The sequence below is a fragment of the Haliotis asinina genome, chromosome 6 (genome assembly GCF_037392515.1).
Source record: "Haliotis asinina isolate JCU_RB_2024 chromosome 6, JCU_Hal_asi_v2, whole genome shotgun sequence".
In the NCBI taxonomy this organism is placed as follows: Eukaryota; Metazoa; Mollusca; class Gastropoda; order Lepetellida; family Haliotidae; genus Haliotis; species Haliotis asinina.
Genome location: NC_090285.1, coordinates 67106763 through 67123973, shown reverse-complemented (window position 1 = coordinate 67123973; position 17211 = coordinate 67106763). Strand labels below are relative to the sequence as shown.

Here is a 17211-nt window from a genome sequence, read left to right as displayed (position 1 = left end):
CTGTATTCCCAAATGTTCTATAGATCGGGATGACGACAGCACGCAGTTGTCTCATCACTGTGCTCTTGTTGAGGCAACGACCCAAAGCTTTCGATGCCGATGACGTCACTGTGAGCTTGTGGAGCATGCGCAGGCGATGGTCATCATGTGAAGTCACTCTTGGTCTGCTCTGGCGCCTTCTGATGTTTAGCCAGTTCAATGCTCTAAGACACAAGATGCAACATTCTAGAGGCCCGTTCCAGCTGCGCTTTTGATAATCGTGGTATTTTGATGTGTGCCTTTAGCATGTATATCACCTACAATCCCAGATGACTTTATTTTATATTGCTGGTACATGTCATGCACGTGCTGTGCAACATAATCATTTTTTTCAATTCCACCCAAAACACCATAAGGAATACTTCTGCGGGGCTGTGTCGTGGCCAAGTGGTTAAAGCGTTGGCTTGTCGAGCCGAAGACCCAGGTTCGATTCCCCACACAGGTACAATGTGTGGAGCCCATTTTGGTTGTATCCCGCGATACAGCTGGAATATTGCTAAAAGAGGCAAAAACCCATACTCACTCACCATTTCTGGTGTTTTGGCAAAGCGTACACAATGTTTGTTACTGGTCAGACTAAACAGAACACTTTTTCAAAATATTTCAGTTGTTATAATCCCCTCAAAACCTTTTTGTATTTAAGTTTACACTAAACACTACGACCATTTTGGTGTGGCGTAGCGTTTATTTACTACAGACTTATACATTACAAGCTCTGAGATTACTTTTTGTGAAAAGTATTTATTATCTTATATGTCACTGAAACAGTACAGTATTTCCATTTGTCGTGGTGGGCGCCTCTGAGCCAATACTAACCCGTTCTCAAGAGTTCGGATCAACGCTGAAGCTATCAACCACTATTTGCTTGTTCTTAGACACTATTCCGTATAATTGCACTGTGTGAATGTCGTACAGGTAAACACGTCATGTGCAGACCAGGACTGTCGTGGATTATGCGATTGGGACAAGCGATGACAAAATCATAACATCTTTATTACATTTTTTTTGTCAGAATATACAATATTATACACATGATAAATTTCGTCCTTTATATCGTGGCCAGTTGGGCGCAGGACACAAGTGCGAAGCCATATAAATATTGTATAAACATTACTTCCTAGATTCGCTTATCTGGACACGTGTGAATATGGACAGTTTCATTGAGAAGGATGCACTCCGGATCAGCGGGATTCCACGCTATTCACCTCTATGGTGTATGTTCCATTGAGACATGCCGATACGTACAAACAATTCTACCGCAAGTGGTTTAGGGAGTTTGGTGCACTCAGCAATATTCCAATCACATGGCGGTCTAGTAGAAGGAAATATTATCATCTCATTGCAACGCTTAAGATCATAATCTAATCTAAACTAAGCTTCTTGAGCATATAAAAATGTCATTCATCTTCTCGAGCTCCCCTTCGATCACTGAATACTTGACGTAACACTGACTCCAGCAGATTAAAGCATACCACCCGTTTGTAACTCTACTGTCGGTTGAAGATCTATTTGTTCCTGACACTAAGCACATCGGAGGTCCTTTATTCATTCTGATTTGAACTTCTCTCATCTGTGGGAGCAATCGGGTTTTCTGTTGGACCTTGGCCCACTGTCGCAGTAGCCGCTCGTGTTGGACATTTTATCTGGAAAAGGTTTGTACTAGTAACTGTCTGGCGAAGTATCTGATCTCCAGATTTATTCTGTTCAGATGTGACGAAATGAATTGATCAGCTAACGATAGCATATTTAAGTAGGTAATGCATAGCATGAATTGTAATATTTGAATAATATATCCGACTAGAGTTTTTACAAATCATAAGAACGTTACAGTAGTGATGAGACCAGGTGTCCACCAAACGGTGAGTATATCCTGTTCTTCCGGGTACCCGTCACAAACACATGCAGCAACAAGTCAACTAATCCCTTGATCAAACACAGGACCATATGGACAGTACTGCATTGTCGGATAGGCCTGGAAGTGTCCTCTATTTGACAATCATAAAAATGTTTGAAAGCTTTACTGAGACCTTGAATACTGCAGCCACATCATCTATAACAATCTTTCGTCTCGTATGGTCACCAATGCCGTAACTATCTAAGGTATAAAATTTACGTACCAAAGTTTAGACAATATAATGTTTCAAATTTGATTTTTTTCTGAGATTGGAAAACGTTTCTGAGATAAGTTCCAAGTGGACCACAGACCTTTGCGCTGCATTAGTAATCTAAAGTTACAGCTTGTATAACACGCAGGTATTACATCTCCTGGATTGGAAAGATTGTATACTCACCAACTTTGCTGCAAGTAACAGACTGAGTACCTCACAACATAAAGCCAGGACGATGAAAACGAGGTAGGAGATGCGCAGATTTCCGCAAGCACAGACGTTGTTGGATCTGGAAGGAGAAACGTGGATACCACTCAGTTAATGACAGAAGCTTAACAACCCTATCATTGGTGTTTTACTTACATCATGGAGTTTAAAGAGGGTTCGAAGTGTTTTGGCGTTTGTCACAATACCAGCTTAACACAGGAACAAACCGTAGGTTCAGATCACGTGTACCACTTTAGTGACCATGCCAATGACAAGTGACCTACGCAGACATTATGTGCCATATAGAGCCTGATACAGCTTTTTGAGAACGGGGTGGTGCACATTCATGAGAAAGAGGGAACGTACAGTTCAGTAGTCATGTGATAGGGGGTGGGGAAGAGGTTGGTGGTGGTGCGCATCCCAGCAGTATCCACAATATACTGCCTCAGGTACCGCAATAACGGTTTGACGATAAAGAACCTGTGTCTTCTTGTCATCAGTACGGCCACTAAATTCGTACTCATACTAGTAGGTTCAGACGAGGCATTTTCTTTAAAGGTCACATGCAACCAAACAATCAAACATAATTAAAATACAATTATGAATCATTCATGGCATGTAATATACACTGCTGCGTGTAAAAAATAAATAAACAAAATTATAAGCGTACAATCCCGATTCAAAAATGCAATATTTTCTACTTGGGCTTACTTCCCTCGAAACGAAGCCTTCGGGAGACCGAACCCAGTCACAGCGGGTGTGGGTGCACTGAAGTGTAACGACGGCTTCCGATTGGCGGGTTCATTTGCTGATACGCTGAGGGCTCATTTTGTGTACAGAAAGATGATCTGTTTGATGATCATTTTAGAAGTATGGCGAGTCACAAGAAAGTAAGATTCGATCCAATAAAAAATCATCTCTGTAGAGATGGTGAACCACTGAGCGGCTGGACAACTGTCATTCGTCCAAGCAGGACTTGAAACTGACAAGACTTTGCACCAGTTTCCGTCAGATCCAGTCATCCGAGAAAAATGGATGCAGTTTGTTTGCAACCCACAGACATAAAAACATGTCATGTGTACAAGTATCACACCTGTCTAATTACATAATGTGGCAGGGACAGGACTCGGGTGCAAGAGTCATAAATCAATTTGTTTTGTTTATGACGTATAGCCTGATAGGTGTAAAGTTCAAATTGCATGTGGTCAATGAGTGAAGTTGTGTATTACATATTGTCTTTAGCAGACAGGCAGGCAGACTTATAGGTGTCAATAAACCAGGCATTGAGCTTTTTCTGTGACAGAGGCTGCTTACCACAATCAACAAGGTTTTTTATGTAACGAGTAGATTATTTATTTGTTTGTGTACACAACCAACATTAGACCAGCAGTTGAAACCACTTTTTTCCCCCAACTCCGATTTCGCGGGCTTTTTTTCATCGCGGTTTTTGCAACTTAGGTTGAATTGGCATTTTTGATGATTTTTTTCGGTAAGTGCATACCAAAAGGTATCAGAATCTGAAAAGTTGTATTTTACGTTGCATGTGATACAAAACAGGAAGTCGCAAAGATGTTCATGCTCAAACTTAAAACCGTTATGACGTTACTGGTGTGGAACGTGAAAGAGCTAAAATACACTATAGAAACATACTGAACTACAGTACAGGAACATGCTGAAGTACAGTACAGGAACATGCTGAAGTACAACACAGGAACATGTTGAAGTACAGTACAGTACAGAAACATGCTGAAGTGCAGTACAGTGCAGCTCAGGAACATGTTGAAGTACAGTACAGGAACATGTTGAAGTACAGCACAGGAACATGTTGAAGTACAGTACAGTGCAGCACAGGAACATGCTGAAGTACAGTACAGTGCAGCACAGGATTATGTTGAAGTACAGTACAGTACAGTACAGGAACATGCTGAAGTACAGTACAGTGCAGCACAGGAACATGTTGAAGCACAGTACAGTACAGGAACATGTTGAAGTACAAAACATTACAGTACAGGAACATGTTGAAGTACAGTATAGTACAGCACAGGAACATGCTGAAGTACGGTACAGGAACATGTTAAAGTACAGTACAGTACAGCACAGGAACATGTTGAAGTACAGCACAATACAGTACAGGAACATGTTGAGGTACAGTACAGCACAGGAACATGTTGAAGTACAGTTCAGTACAGTACAGGAACATGCTGAAGTACAGAACAGTACAGGAACATGTTGAAGTACAGCACAGGAACATGTTGAAGTACAGTACAGTACAGTAACATGTTGAAGTACAGCTCAGTGCAGCTCAGGAACATGCTGAAGTACAGTACAGAGCATGAACATGGTGAACTAAAGTACAGAGAAGGTATATGCTGAGGTAGAGGACAAAACAGTAACTGAAGTACAGTATAGAACCTCCATCAACTTGGAGGCACGTTTGTAGCGATATTCTCTTGCCCATTGGTGTTAACGTACATGGGTTGATCTGCACACACGCAGTTGTTGTTGTCGAGACGGCAGTTAACACCAATGATGTCGCCAATACCTGCCGCCTCGGATGCCAGCAGCACACACAAGGTTAGAATCCCTATCACTAGGAAGGTCACATGGACAACACGCAGCTTCTTCTTGTAGAACCGCTGAAACAATAACACCACTTATACACTGAAGTGAGTAGTTTCGCAAACGTTTCAAACCATTATCAAACTGTTGAAACTGTTCCCAAACAGAACTTATGAGGCAGTATGTGTGTTTATTACTGGCTCGTTGAAGATACTGCAGTGTAATATTTTCACTTCAATATTACACTAGTGTAATACCGCTTGACCTATGACGTCAAAATGGTTCAAAGTTGTGACGTCACAATGCTGATGTTGACGTCGCGATTTTACTAGACCTTGCTTGACTTGAAAGCTGAGTGTCCTCACACTACACAATTTCGCCGCAGTTTCTGTCAATTTATGTTGGCGAGTAATAAACAGAATACTAAACTCGCTTCCGTGAAATACCACTCGTTAAAGATTTAGTATCAAACTCGCTTTCGCCCGTTTGATACCAAATCATTAACTCGTTTAATAAAAATGGTATTACACGGAAGGTCGCTTAGTATCCTCTATGTATTGCACCTATTGCCCGACTCGGGGGCTTGTCATTATCATGGCCACTAAAGTCGTACACTGAGGCTTGTATGCTTACCCGCTGTGTCTCCTTCTTGATACACGTGTAAAACAAACCTATTAACGACGGCACAAACATCTGTCAAAAAACGTGGTGAAAAGACTTATATAAACATCAGTTGTAGTGGAACTTTCTGGAATATGTTGAACAATGTTACATGATGGGCAACACATACATGGCAACACTACACGATGATATACATTACCTTGTATTGTGTATTACAAAAAGCACCCATAAAAATATTCAAGTATCAAAACTCGAGCTGGATGTGAAACAACTAGCACTGTTCTTCTAATATATCTCTCACATGTATGTCCTTTAATGGGATAGAAACATTTACTGTCATTCGAATTGGAATGAGTTTAGTTATACGCCACACTTAGCAATATTCAAGCTATATGGCGTCGGTTTGTAATTAATCGAGCCTGGACCAGACAGTCCAGAGATCAGGAGCATGAGCACCGATCTATGCAACTGGGAAACAATGGACATGTGCCAGCGAAGTCAGCCAGCCTGCCCACCCGATCCCTTTAGTCGCCTCTTACATGAAGCAGGGGTTAATGAAGTTCTAACCCAGATCTTCAAAAGCAAATTGGAACTAGAAACAAAGTGAAGTGAATGGTTTATATTTTAGCAGAATACAAATGCAATACACTGGATTTTGGATGATGAATTTAATACTTTCACACCGTGACATGACTTACCGCGACGGCTAGCAGCAACACGTGGACTCCCACGGGGATGTCTGGCCTGATCTGGTAGTCGGTCAGTTGAAACCCGGAGTTGGCTTTAATGAAAGCTTTGTTCAGCGTCATGATGACAGTCGTGAGAAGACCTGCAATGAGATAAACTCGACTACGGGCGAATAAACTCGACTTCGGATATAACGAAGTGCATGACAAATAAACTTGACTTACCTATTTCAGCAAAGGCGAAGTAGACCCTTTTAGGGTCACTGGAAAAGCCTGCATGAATATTTGCGGAAAGGCGTTTAAGACATGGTCGAATAAATTCGATTACCAGGTAAAAATTAAGTCTACTGGTCAATGTCGTTTGAGAGTGAATGCTTTTAGTTTTAGCAATATTCAAGCAATATCATGGTGGGGGACACCAGACATGGGCTTCACATATATACATATACGGGGACTTGAACCCAGGTGTTCGGCGTGACGGGCGAATGCTTTAAGCTACCCCACTCCCCGTTTACGCTGAGACATAGAAGTGTAACATAACATAGATATTAAACCACGACTCATTCTTACTTAAGGAGCAGCAGAATTTCTGCACTTGATCAGAGCGGAAATAATTAAAAATTAACATACAATTTTACTTGTGCCTTGTTCACCCGGTAGAATCTGTTTCGGCAGATGATCGAGACAAGAGATAAAATACGTTTGTTGCATACATGTTTGCCAAATCAAAACAGATCCCAGTTTCGCATTCCCCCACGGACATGATTAGAAGTTCTGCTACATAAACATGTACTGTAATACTTACATAACAGCAGCAGTCCCAAGTGGACAGTCAAACCAACTACCATTTGTAACTTCATTCTTCATTTGTTGATAAAGAGCCTGCTAGTTACTCCATGTTTAACAAATGCCCTGATACCGTAGTAATTCCTGTAGCGGCAAAACGAAAAGTTCCGCCCTGCTGTACTCCACCTTTGTTCTAACCACCCTTCCACCCGGCGTCGGTACACGGCGGGAGCCCTTTATTGCGTGCAGCATAGATCGATTACTTACCTTCTTTCATACCTACATAATTCATTTCAGCGTCCCAGGCAGGTGTACTTGAAATCCCAAGCCACATATCTCCTCGCTTGTCAGCTTGCGTGCAACTCACATTGAGTGATAATATACATATGGAAATTAATTAAGCAACACCAAATTCAAAGACACATAAAAACTTAACAAAGTTTAACGAAGTAATTTTGATGATTGATTATTCAATTTTGATGTATTGACATACAGCATGAGCTTTTCATGGGTTGATATGACGCGCGTGAAGCTTGCACAGCGCACGTGCATTGCTTTAACCTCAACTTTCGAAAAATGCACTTTTTCCCTGGGGTGTTTACAAGCGCAGGTTGTCGATTGCATTCGGTTTTTCATTCATTTCAATGTCATGGCACGTAGGAAATTATCAGAGGCCACTCGTTGGCAAATAATCGGCATGAGGAATGCTGGTATGTCTCTAAGACAAATCGGGACTCAAATCGGACGACATCATTCCATAATTTCAAAACTTTTGAAAAAATACCGGGCCACTAATGAAGTTAAAGACCTGCCTAGACCAGGAAGACCCAGGAAGACCCAGGAAGACCACAGTCCGGGAGGACAGAGCTTTACTGAGACTTGTACGGCGCAGGTCCTTCGACTCGAGCTCTCGGTTGAGACAGGAGTGGCTTCCAGGGAGACCCATCTCGAACAGGACTGTTCGGAATCGTCTGAAAGCTGCAGGATACCGGGCAAGGAGGCCAATCAAGCGACCCAGACTGTCTCCAGCCCATAAGGCAGCCCGACTGGCCTGGTGTAATGACCGTTTGCACTGGAACATTGCCTCTTGGAGGAAGGTCCATTTCTCAGATGAGAGCCGGTTCTTGCTGCACATGGTGGACGGTCGTACTCGGGTCTGGAGGCAGAGGAACACAGCAATGGCTCCACGGAACATCCAGGAGACTGTGGCCTTTGGGGGAGGTTCCGTTATGGTATGGGGGTGCATTTCCATGAACTGCAAGTTGGATATCATTACCATCCGTGGCAACCTTAACGGTGTTCGTTACCAACAGGAGGTTCTTGACAGGGCTGTGGTACCTCATTTTGAGAACCATCCTCTGGCAACGAGACCCATATTTATGGACGACAATGCTAGACCTCACAGGGCGCATGCTGTAAATGATTTTTTGCGGCAAAATGCAATTGACAGAATTCCATGGCCTGCCATGAGCCCTGACCTCAACCCCATTGAACATTTGTGGGACTTTATTGGCCGTCGTGTGAGGCAGAGAGACCCACCAGTCCATAATCTCAACGAATTGACGGCTGCCCTGCATGAGGAGTGGAACAGGATCCCCCAGAATCAGATCCGGAGACTCATCCAAGGAATGAGGAGGCGTCTGGAATCGGTGGTGCGTGCGCAGGGAGGACACACTAGATATTGATGAAAGTCGGTGTGCAGACTCTCAGATGACTGTTCTTTCTTTCCATGTGACATTTGTGTTAATACACCTGACAACAACGTCTGTGGATGAATAGTAAATTGTGTCCATTTTTTCATGAATTTAAGACAGTTTTAACAATTTGGATTTCGTTGCAATAAAGCAAAGTCTTGATACTTTTTCCCTTTAAGTTGTTTGTCAGAGATCGTCTGTTGAATAAAAAAGTGTCAAACTATATCAACCCGGCATATTTTGATTGTCAGAACACTTCAAAGTTGCTCCAATAGAAAAAATTGGGGTGTTGCTTGATTAATTTCCAGGTGTATATATACACCCATGAAAAAGTTAAGCACCCCTTGTAATATTTACAAAGTTCTGTTTTCCGAACAGCTCGTTTGTAAAACAGTATGCATCTTTTGCAAAATCATGTCTTCACTACAAGGAAACACTTTAACGTTTCCTCCAAAGTTAATAATGAGTATGTCACAATACAGAAATCATTTGTATTGCCTCAAAAGCTGGGATACCTGGGACTGGCGAGAAAGGATCAGGCAATATCGCATGTATATGATGCCAGTGACAACAACGTCCATTTGTAAACGGAACACCGTAAATCAATACGTTATGCACCCTTCACGTGGTTGGTTAACCACCCGTACCCCCATCAGTCGTCGTATCCGTTGAAGATGAAACTGTCGCTGTTCTTCGTGCAAAGCTACTTCCAACTCACACAGATTGTGAACAGGTAGTGTACACTATAAGTTATCACATCGTCTCTCGGGAAATACGGGGTTTTATCAGTCCCTCATAAGGTTGTATAAGGGAATACAGCCTTACTCGGAACTGATAATTTGGGAATAATTTCTTAAATGAACATTATTATCATACACACCCTCATGTACAAACTGAACTTGAACACAGTCACGTTATCGATCAACATGTTTGGGGGTCCTTGGTAATAGTGCTTCATACTGGTGTGTAGACTAACACACTCGTAGTGACACGTGTGTCACCATACGTCCATACCTCCCAGGAAGTGAGATTAACTAGGGTTTAACATCGTCTTCAACATTATTGCTCATATATCGCGACCTGCGTGTACGTTTACTAGTTTCACTGAGCAAACCAACAGAGACAGCATGGCTATGTTTAAGAGTGACAGTCAGCCCAGTCAGCAATAGACTTGAGTGCCATGGTTCATATCCGATAGTGCCAAACAGCGGTCAGGGGAACAAAAAGTAGCCACTTGCTTCAACAAAGATATGCTCAAGAGACAAACACAATTGTAGGGACGACTCTGCTGGAGATTTCTTATGAATCGTGAAAGGGTTTTGTCGCTGTTATTGTATTCGACTGCTCTAATGGACTGATATCGACAGGTCGCAGTTCGGTAGAGCATACAACCAAAGCGGAAGTCCGCCAGTAGATGTTTTTACACGTTCTGCGCATGCGCACAGCGAGTCTATAGTTAATATAAAACCAACGAATGTTAAGTTTCATTGTGGCGCGTGCAAAACGTTGCGTCTCGTCATGTGCACTGCTGAAAAGCATTGAAGTCTGGTTAACATGTCCTGTCTGTAAATTAATTTGTGGAATTGGCCGTGTTTATTCGGTGTTTTTATCTCGTGATACATAGGTAATTCAATTACAAATTTACACATTTTAACATTTACACAACAATCTTATCAATAGAAACAGCTTGGGCCCGGGGCTGGTAAGGCGCCGGACTAGTGGTCCAGAACTTGAGGTGTAGGGATCGAGCCCTCATGTGACCGCGTGTAAAAAACCCTAAGAGTCAACTTTGTCTGCAGACTCTTCCCATGTTGTCACAACCTCTTTGTACAGTACACAACTCTGTGCACTTAAAAGAACCCACGAATCCGCTGGTATTGACCAGATTGTGGTCACATGAATACGTGCGTGCACCTAGCTGCCGGACACAAAGTACTTGACTATGTATCCCAGTCCACACAGCTTTGAAATGGGTATCTGTTTAGCATGAGAGAGCAATAATAAATTCGGTGCGCCTAGTGACAGCAAGAGTTGTATACTCCCCATGGAGTTGAGATTTGTAATACAATGCGACGTTGAGGTTGACATCCACTGATCGAAGGCAACTTTTTCCAACGTCTCGAGCAAGCACTGACTGAATGGATATGTGCGCTATATAAATATCAATATTGGTAGAAGAGAACCAAGTTCATTTTCTGCATTTCGCATTCGGTCATGAGAACTGAGACTCGTGACGCTCATGGAATTTATGGGAACATCAGGGTGACCAAACCTTCCTGTCCCATAAACCTTCTTGTCGCAGCTTTGTCCTTTTATCTGGTTAGATAATTTCCCTAAATACTCATAAGAGTTATTCATAATAGGGTTACGATAGTCTCATGTACATAACATGTTCATTTCTATTTTGTAACTATGAATATTTGTGGGAAACAAGCTGCTACGGTAGAGAACTAACAAAAAGATAACGTTCAACTGTTCTTTGAAGTAGATATTGTCTGATTTATTTTCATTTTTCAATACCGATAACGTTATGTATGTCTATTTACCGCGGCCCATAAATGATATCCCCTGAGCACGTTGTCGGTATATAGACGACCTCTGTGGTCCAGGGGATGGATTGTCTGCCTAAGTATGGTGCTTCCATCCCTTAGCCACGTCATATCGAAGGATAGTTAGCGGACTGATGGTTGGCTGGTGTGGACTAAAACTCCTGGGACTGTATTGTATCTGAGTGTCTACAAACGTACAAAACAATACTTGCACCATTCTACCATATAGATTGGCAGTGATACACTTGAACCAAACTTGCACAAAACCCACTTGATATTACTCATAATATGTGTGATGGCTTTGATAAATATGAATCATAACCAAATATTGATAGCGTTTGACTGTCGTATATCATCGAGTAAATCGCTTTACAAGCGTGAGACCACCAGTCATTGCATGACAGGTACATGGTTTTAAAGGAGTAACATGACGAGATAGCAGGAATCGTTGTATCTACCATCTCACAGGGAGCACATGTCAGACAAACTGTCAATATGGCCTTCGGTTAGGGGGCATGCGCAATCGAAACGGAAATAATGATTTGACATGAGTTCATTGCCAACGTTCCTCTCTTTGAAATGGCGGGAGAAAAAGCAACGCTCTACGTTTTTATGCTGGCATTATGTGAGTTGAACTTCAATCTGTGAGTTAATGAATGACTGATTTAGTACCTGAATCTTTTTGAGTCACACGAACAGATCATTTCATATTTTGATTTTCTGGGTATTTTTACGACGCGTAGCATTTCAAGCCAACAGTTTCTGAACAGTTCAGGTATAATGGTTCTTATTTTAACCCTGCATTCCCGCTCTGAGAATATCAAATGATCCGTTTCTTGTATCGTGTATGCCACATTTTGGAACAGACATTGCCCGATTTGATGTGAAGTCGTCACGATCACCGTTTATCACAGTCTCAAAGTCTTACCATGTTTGATGTTTGTATTCGAACGGACGCCACCTGAAAACAACCCCAGTCTCCAAACAAATACAAGCCCCTAATCTTAACCTATCTTTCACATGTGTGACCTAAGTTCATATCTCCCTCCAAGAGTTGCTTAAAGGTCACATGCAACGGAAAACACAACTTGCAGATTCTGATACCTTTCGGAATGAACTTAAAGAAATAAGTGATAAAAATGCAAATTCAGCTTATAAAGTTGAAAAATAACGCGATGAGAAAAAGCGTGCGAAATCGCAGTTAAAACGATTCATTAATTTTCCCCCAGGGCTGGTGGAAAAAATCGTTTCACCGGCTGTGCTGCGATGCGCCCATAGAGCATGTGCGGTGATTAGGTTCGCGCGGCTCGAACCGGGAAGGCGACGCGTACAAACACAGCAAGTGATGAGTGCAAGGATTATCGCTACGGTCTAATTTGGAGAACAGAGATGTTTCTTGTCATTACGACATCGACGTCAAGTCTGAGCTAGAGATTCTTCCGTGAAAATTCAATCTGTAAATAACGCAGGTTCTTCAAGAATGGCAGACAGTTCCAATGTTGAGAATTAGACGCCAGATGCCAGTATGAAATATGGTTGTGGTTGATGAAATCCCAACAATCACTATTTGAGTACCGTGGGACCCTCAGATTGTTGTGGATATTCATGGTCTTATGTATTCCTCTCAGAATATTGCTGACAATTTCATTTTTTTGGGTGTGTTTTCATCAGAGCGAATATACTACTATTACCATTTTAATGAGTGGAATTCGGTTTTCAAAGCATACAAAACAACATAATGTGTTAGGAACAAGTGGTTGGTGATGACTGATGAATACTCTTATAGCTCACAGTTTTGATTACCTTCGTTAATTCCTCAATTACACCGGGTTCGCCACAGTCATTTTTGTTCACATTTTAATGCGATACTCACTGAGCCATTAAAATAGCGAGAGACCATGTTGTTCTCTATACTTAGCTGTTTACTAACGACTTTACTTGATTTTAGGTCTAGTGGAAATAGTTCTGTTGACGCTGAACCGCGCCGTGTACAACAACTTCAACAGCAGCATCGCCACAGGGGCAGGCGTCAGCATCTACGACTACTTGATCCAACCGGATGTTCAGCTGTATACATCCATTTTCGTCGTGTTGATTGGGGTATGGTCTTGCTGAGTACGCATTGTTTCATGATTAGGCCACATCCCACTGAATCAACTTCCATGACTGCCGTGACCTCAAAATATCCCCTATCCTGACGAATCTCGGTTTGATCGTGCCCTTTACTTTCGGACATTTATTGTATCACATTTAAATTTACACGTCATACAAACACGTCATATATATCTTTTCACGTCATGCTAATACGTCACATAAACATTTACACGTCGTGCAAACACGTCATATAAATCTTTTCACGTCATGCTAATACGTCACATCAACATTTACACGTCATACAAACACGTCATATATATCTTTTCACGTCATGCTATACGTCACATGAACATTTACACGTCATACAAACACGTCGCATTTCACTGTCTGCTAAATAGAACATGACTGCTGCATTTCATATATAATAGGTAATATGTTTTAAGTTAAATTAGACTAGATACGCGTCTGTGCTGCAAAGTGCGGAGTCGTAGACACTTGGGTCGGCCTCTTGTACAGTTCTGTGCGCAGGCCTTAGTAAACATGTATAACAACATCTGTGATGAATATAGCGCTTGTGTAATTTGTGTTCCAGACACTTCTTCCTGCGCTGTGCGGAATAGCCTTTACCCGAGTTAAAAAACAATGGACAGTTGTAAGTATTAAAATCCAAAACCGTACATTCGTACTTATACTAAAATGTCTATCCAATCTAATGCAAGCGAGTGATATTCTGTGCTCATTCCTCTCCATTCGCCCCTTTCCGTAACCTTGGCGTGTCCCGGAATAACAAGAGTAGGTCACCACTGTAGCTGTGCTGAGTTTCAGGTATGGAAAAATGAGGCGATGACGCCACCCCCACCTACCCGCCCCTTTCCATGAATGTATTGATCTCTGGTGACGAATCCCACTATTGACTGCGGATACTTTGAATTTTGTCCTTTAACACAACTTACTCTTATTGAGTCTTTGAAAGGCATACTCTTAGTTTATTATATCATCATATATTTTATGCCCAACTGTAACATTCATTATTAACTGAAATATTATTGCATAAATCTGAATCATTCAAAACAAATGAAGCATTTTCTGACATATCAACTGTACGATACCTTCTCATAATACGTACTGCTACCGTTGAAATTTACCAATTTAATTTGAGACATATATTTTTGAAACAGAAAGTACAGGCGTGTCTGTTCGTGACAACGGTTATCGGGTTCTTGTGCACCGGTGTCCTCACAGTCCTGGACGTCTCTACGATAGGGAACGTGAGCCACGCCCAGTGCTGGTACACCTCCGACAACGGGTGCTTCTGTGGATTAGCCGTCGAGCCTTACACCACGTAAGTAGGAAGCGTTGTGGTCCAGCAGTACTTGACGTAAGTAGACAGCGTTGTAGTTGAGCTACACTTGACGTAAGTAGGAAGTGTTGTGGTCCGGCTGTACCTAACTCAAGCAGGAAGCGTTGTGGTCCACCTGCACCTGTGGTCCAGCTGTACTAGAAGCAAGTAAGAGGCGTCGTGGTCCAGCTGTACTTGGTGTAAGTAGGGATGCGTTGTGGTCCAGCTGTACTTGACGTAAGTAAGAGGCGTTGTGGTCCAGCTGTACTTGACGTAAGTAAGAGGCTTCGTGGTCCAGCTGTACTTGACATACGTAAGAGGCGTTGTTGTCTAGTTGTACTTGACGTAGTCAGAAAGCGTTGACATAGGAAGACATAGGAAGCGTTGTGGCCCAACTGTACCTTACGCAAGCAGGGAGGGTTCGGGTCCACCTGTACTTGACGTAAGTAAGAGGCGTTGTGGTCCAGCTGTACTTGACATAAGTAAGAGGCGTTGTTGTCTAGTTGTACTTGACGTAGTCAGAAAGCGTTGTGGTCCAGTTGTGCTTGACGTAAGTAGGAAGCGTTGTGGTCCAGTTGTACTTGACGTAAGTAGGAAGTGTTGTGGTCCAACTGTACCTAACGCAAGCAGGGAGGGTTGGGATCCACCTGTACTTGACGTAAGTAGGGAAGCATTGTGGTCCAGCTGTACTAGAAGCAAGTAAGAGGCGTTGTGGTCCAGCTGTACTTGACGTAAATAGGAAGCATTGTGGTCCACCTGTACTTGGTGTAAGTAGGGATGATTTGTGGTCCAGCTTGGTGTAAGTAGGAAGTGTTGTGGTCCAACTGTACCTAACGCAAGCAGGGAGGGTTGTGGTCCACCTGTACTAGCAGCAAGTAAGAGGCGTCGTGGTCCAGTTGTACATGACAGACATAGGAAGCGTTGTGGCCCAACTGTACCTTACGCAAGCAGAGAGAGTTCGGGTCCACCTGTACTTGATGTAAGTAGGGAGGCAGTGTGGTCCAGCTGTACTTGACGTAAGTAAGAGGCGTTGTGGTCCAGCTGTACTTGACGTAAGTAAGAGGCGTTGTGCACCAGCTATACTTGACGTAAGTAAGAGGCGTTGTGGTCCAGCTGTACGTGACGTAAGTAAGAGGCGTTGTGCACCAGCTATACTTGACGTAAGTAAGAGGCGTTGTGGTCCAGCTGTACTTGACGTAAGTAAGAGGCGTTGTGCACCAGCTATACTTGACGTAAGTAGGAAGCATTGTGGTCCAGCTGTACTTGACGTAAGAGGCGTTGTAATCCAACTGTACTTGACGTAAGTAAGGGGCGTTGTGGTCCAGTTGTACTAGACGCAAGTAGGAAGCGTTCTTGTCCGTCTGTACTTGATGTAAGTAAGAGGCGTTGTGGTCCAGCTTTACTTGACATAAGTAAGAGGCTTTGTGGTCCAGCTGTACTTGACGTAAGTAGGAAGTGTTGTGGTCCAGCTGTACTTGACGTAAGTAGGAAGTGTTGTGGTCCAGCTGTACTTGACGTAAGTAAGAGGCTTTGTGGTCCAGCTATACTTGACGTAAGTAAGAGGCGTTGTGGTCCAGCTGTACTTGACGTAAGTAGGAAGTGTTGTGGTCCAGCTATACTTGACGTAAGTAGGAAGTGTTGTGGTCCAGCTGTACTTGACGTAAGTAGGAAGTGTTGTGGTCCAGCTGTACTTGACGTAAGAAAGAGGCGTTGTGCACCAGCTATACTTGACGTAAGTAAGAGGTGTTGTGGTCCAGCTGTACTTGACGTAAGCAAGAGGCATTGTGCACCAGCTATACTTGACGTAAGTAGGAAGCATTGTGGTCCAGCTGTACTTGACGTAAGAGGCGTTGTAATCCAACTGTACTTGACGTAAGTAAGGGGCGTTGTGGTCCAGCTGTACTAGACGCAAGTAGGAAGCGTTCTTGTCCGTCTGTACTTGATGTAAGTAAGAGGCGTTGTGGTCCAGCTGTACTTGATGTAAGTAAGAGGCGTTGTGGTCCAGCTTTACTTGACGTAAGTAAGAGGCTTTGTGGTCCAGCTGTACTTGACGTAAGTAGGAAGTGTTGTGGTCCAGCTGTACTTGACGTAAGTAGGAAGTGTTGTGGTCCAGCTGTACTTGACGTAAGTAGGAAGTGTTGTGGTCCAGCTGTACTTGACGTAAGTAAGAGGCGTTGTGGTCCAGCTATACTTGACGTAAGTAAGAGGCGTTGTGGTCCAGCTGTACTTGACGTAAGTAGGAAGTGTTGTGGTCCAGCTATACTTGACGTAAGTAGGAAGTGTTGTGGTCCAGCTGTACTTGACGTAAGTAAGAGGCGTTGTGGTCCAGCTATACTTGACGTAAGTAAGAGGCTTTGTGGTCCAGCTGTACTTGACGTAAGTAGGAAGTGTTGTGGTCCAGCTATACTTGACGTAAGTAGGAAGTGTTGTGGTCCAGCTGTACTTGACGTAAGTAGGAAGTGTTGTTGTCTAGTTGTACTTGACGTAGTCAGAAAGCGTTGTGGTCCAGTTGTGCTTGACGTAAGTAGG

At 42.9% G+C, this 17211-nt stretch overlaps 1 protein-coding gene across 3 annotated transcripts; it reads right to left on the bottom strand.

Annotated features, from left to right (window-relative positions):
• Positions 1-1011: 1011 nt before the first annotated feature.
• LOC137286378 (uncharacterized) lies at positions 1012-10093 on the bottom strand. Of its 3 annotated transcripts, none has more exons than XM_067818196.1 (6): positions 9581-10093; positions 6233-6363; positions 5547-5606; positions 4827-4990; positions 2331-2436; positions 1012-1682 (listed from the first exon to the last, which is right to left on the bottom strand). In XM_067818196.1, exons 2-6 carry the CDS (start codon positions 6341-6343, stop codon positions 1581-1583), a joined length of 543 nt encoding a protein of 180 aa, XP_067674297.1. In that variant the 5' UTR covers positions 6344-6363; positions 9581-10093; the 3' UTR covers positions 1012-1580. The 3 variants fall into 3 exon arrangements, with proteins under 3 accessions (XP_067674297.1, XP_067674296.1, XP_067674298.1); XM_067818195.1 differs by lacking the exon at positions 9581-10093 and adding an exon at positions 7026-7253; XM_067818197.1 differs by lacking the exon at positions 9581-10093 and adding an exon at positions 6851-6963.
• Between the last annotated feature and the right edge of the window lie 7118 nt (positions 10094-17211).

Coding starts and splice junctions, on each gene's coding strand:
- LOC137286378 (XM_067818195.1), bottom strand. CDS start 7,080: ATGAAGTTACAAATGGTAGTTGGTTTGACTGTCCACTTGGGACTGCTG. Junction 6,364..7,025: donor CTTGGGACTGCTGCTGTTAT/GTAAGTATTACA, acceptor ATCTCATTGCAG/GTCTTCTCACGACTGTCATC. Junction 4,991..5,546: donor TCAAGAAGGAGACACAGCGG/GTAAGCATACAA, acceptor TTATTGTTTCAG/CGGTTCTACAAGAAGAAGCT.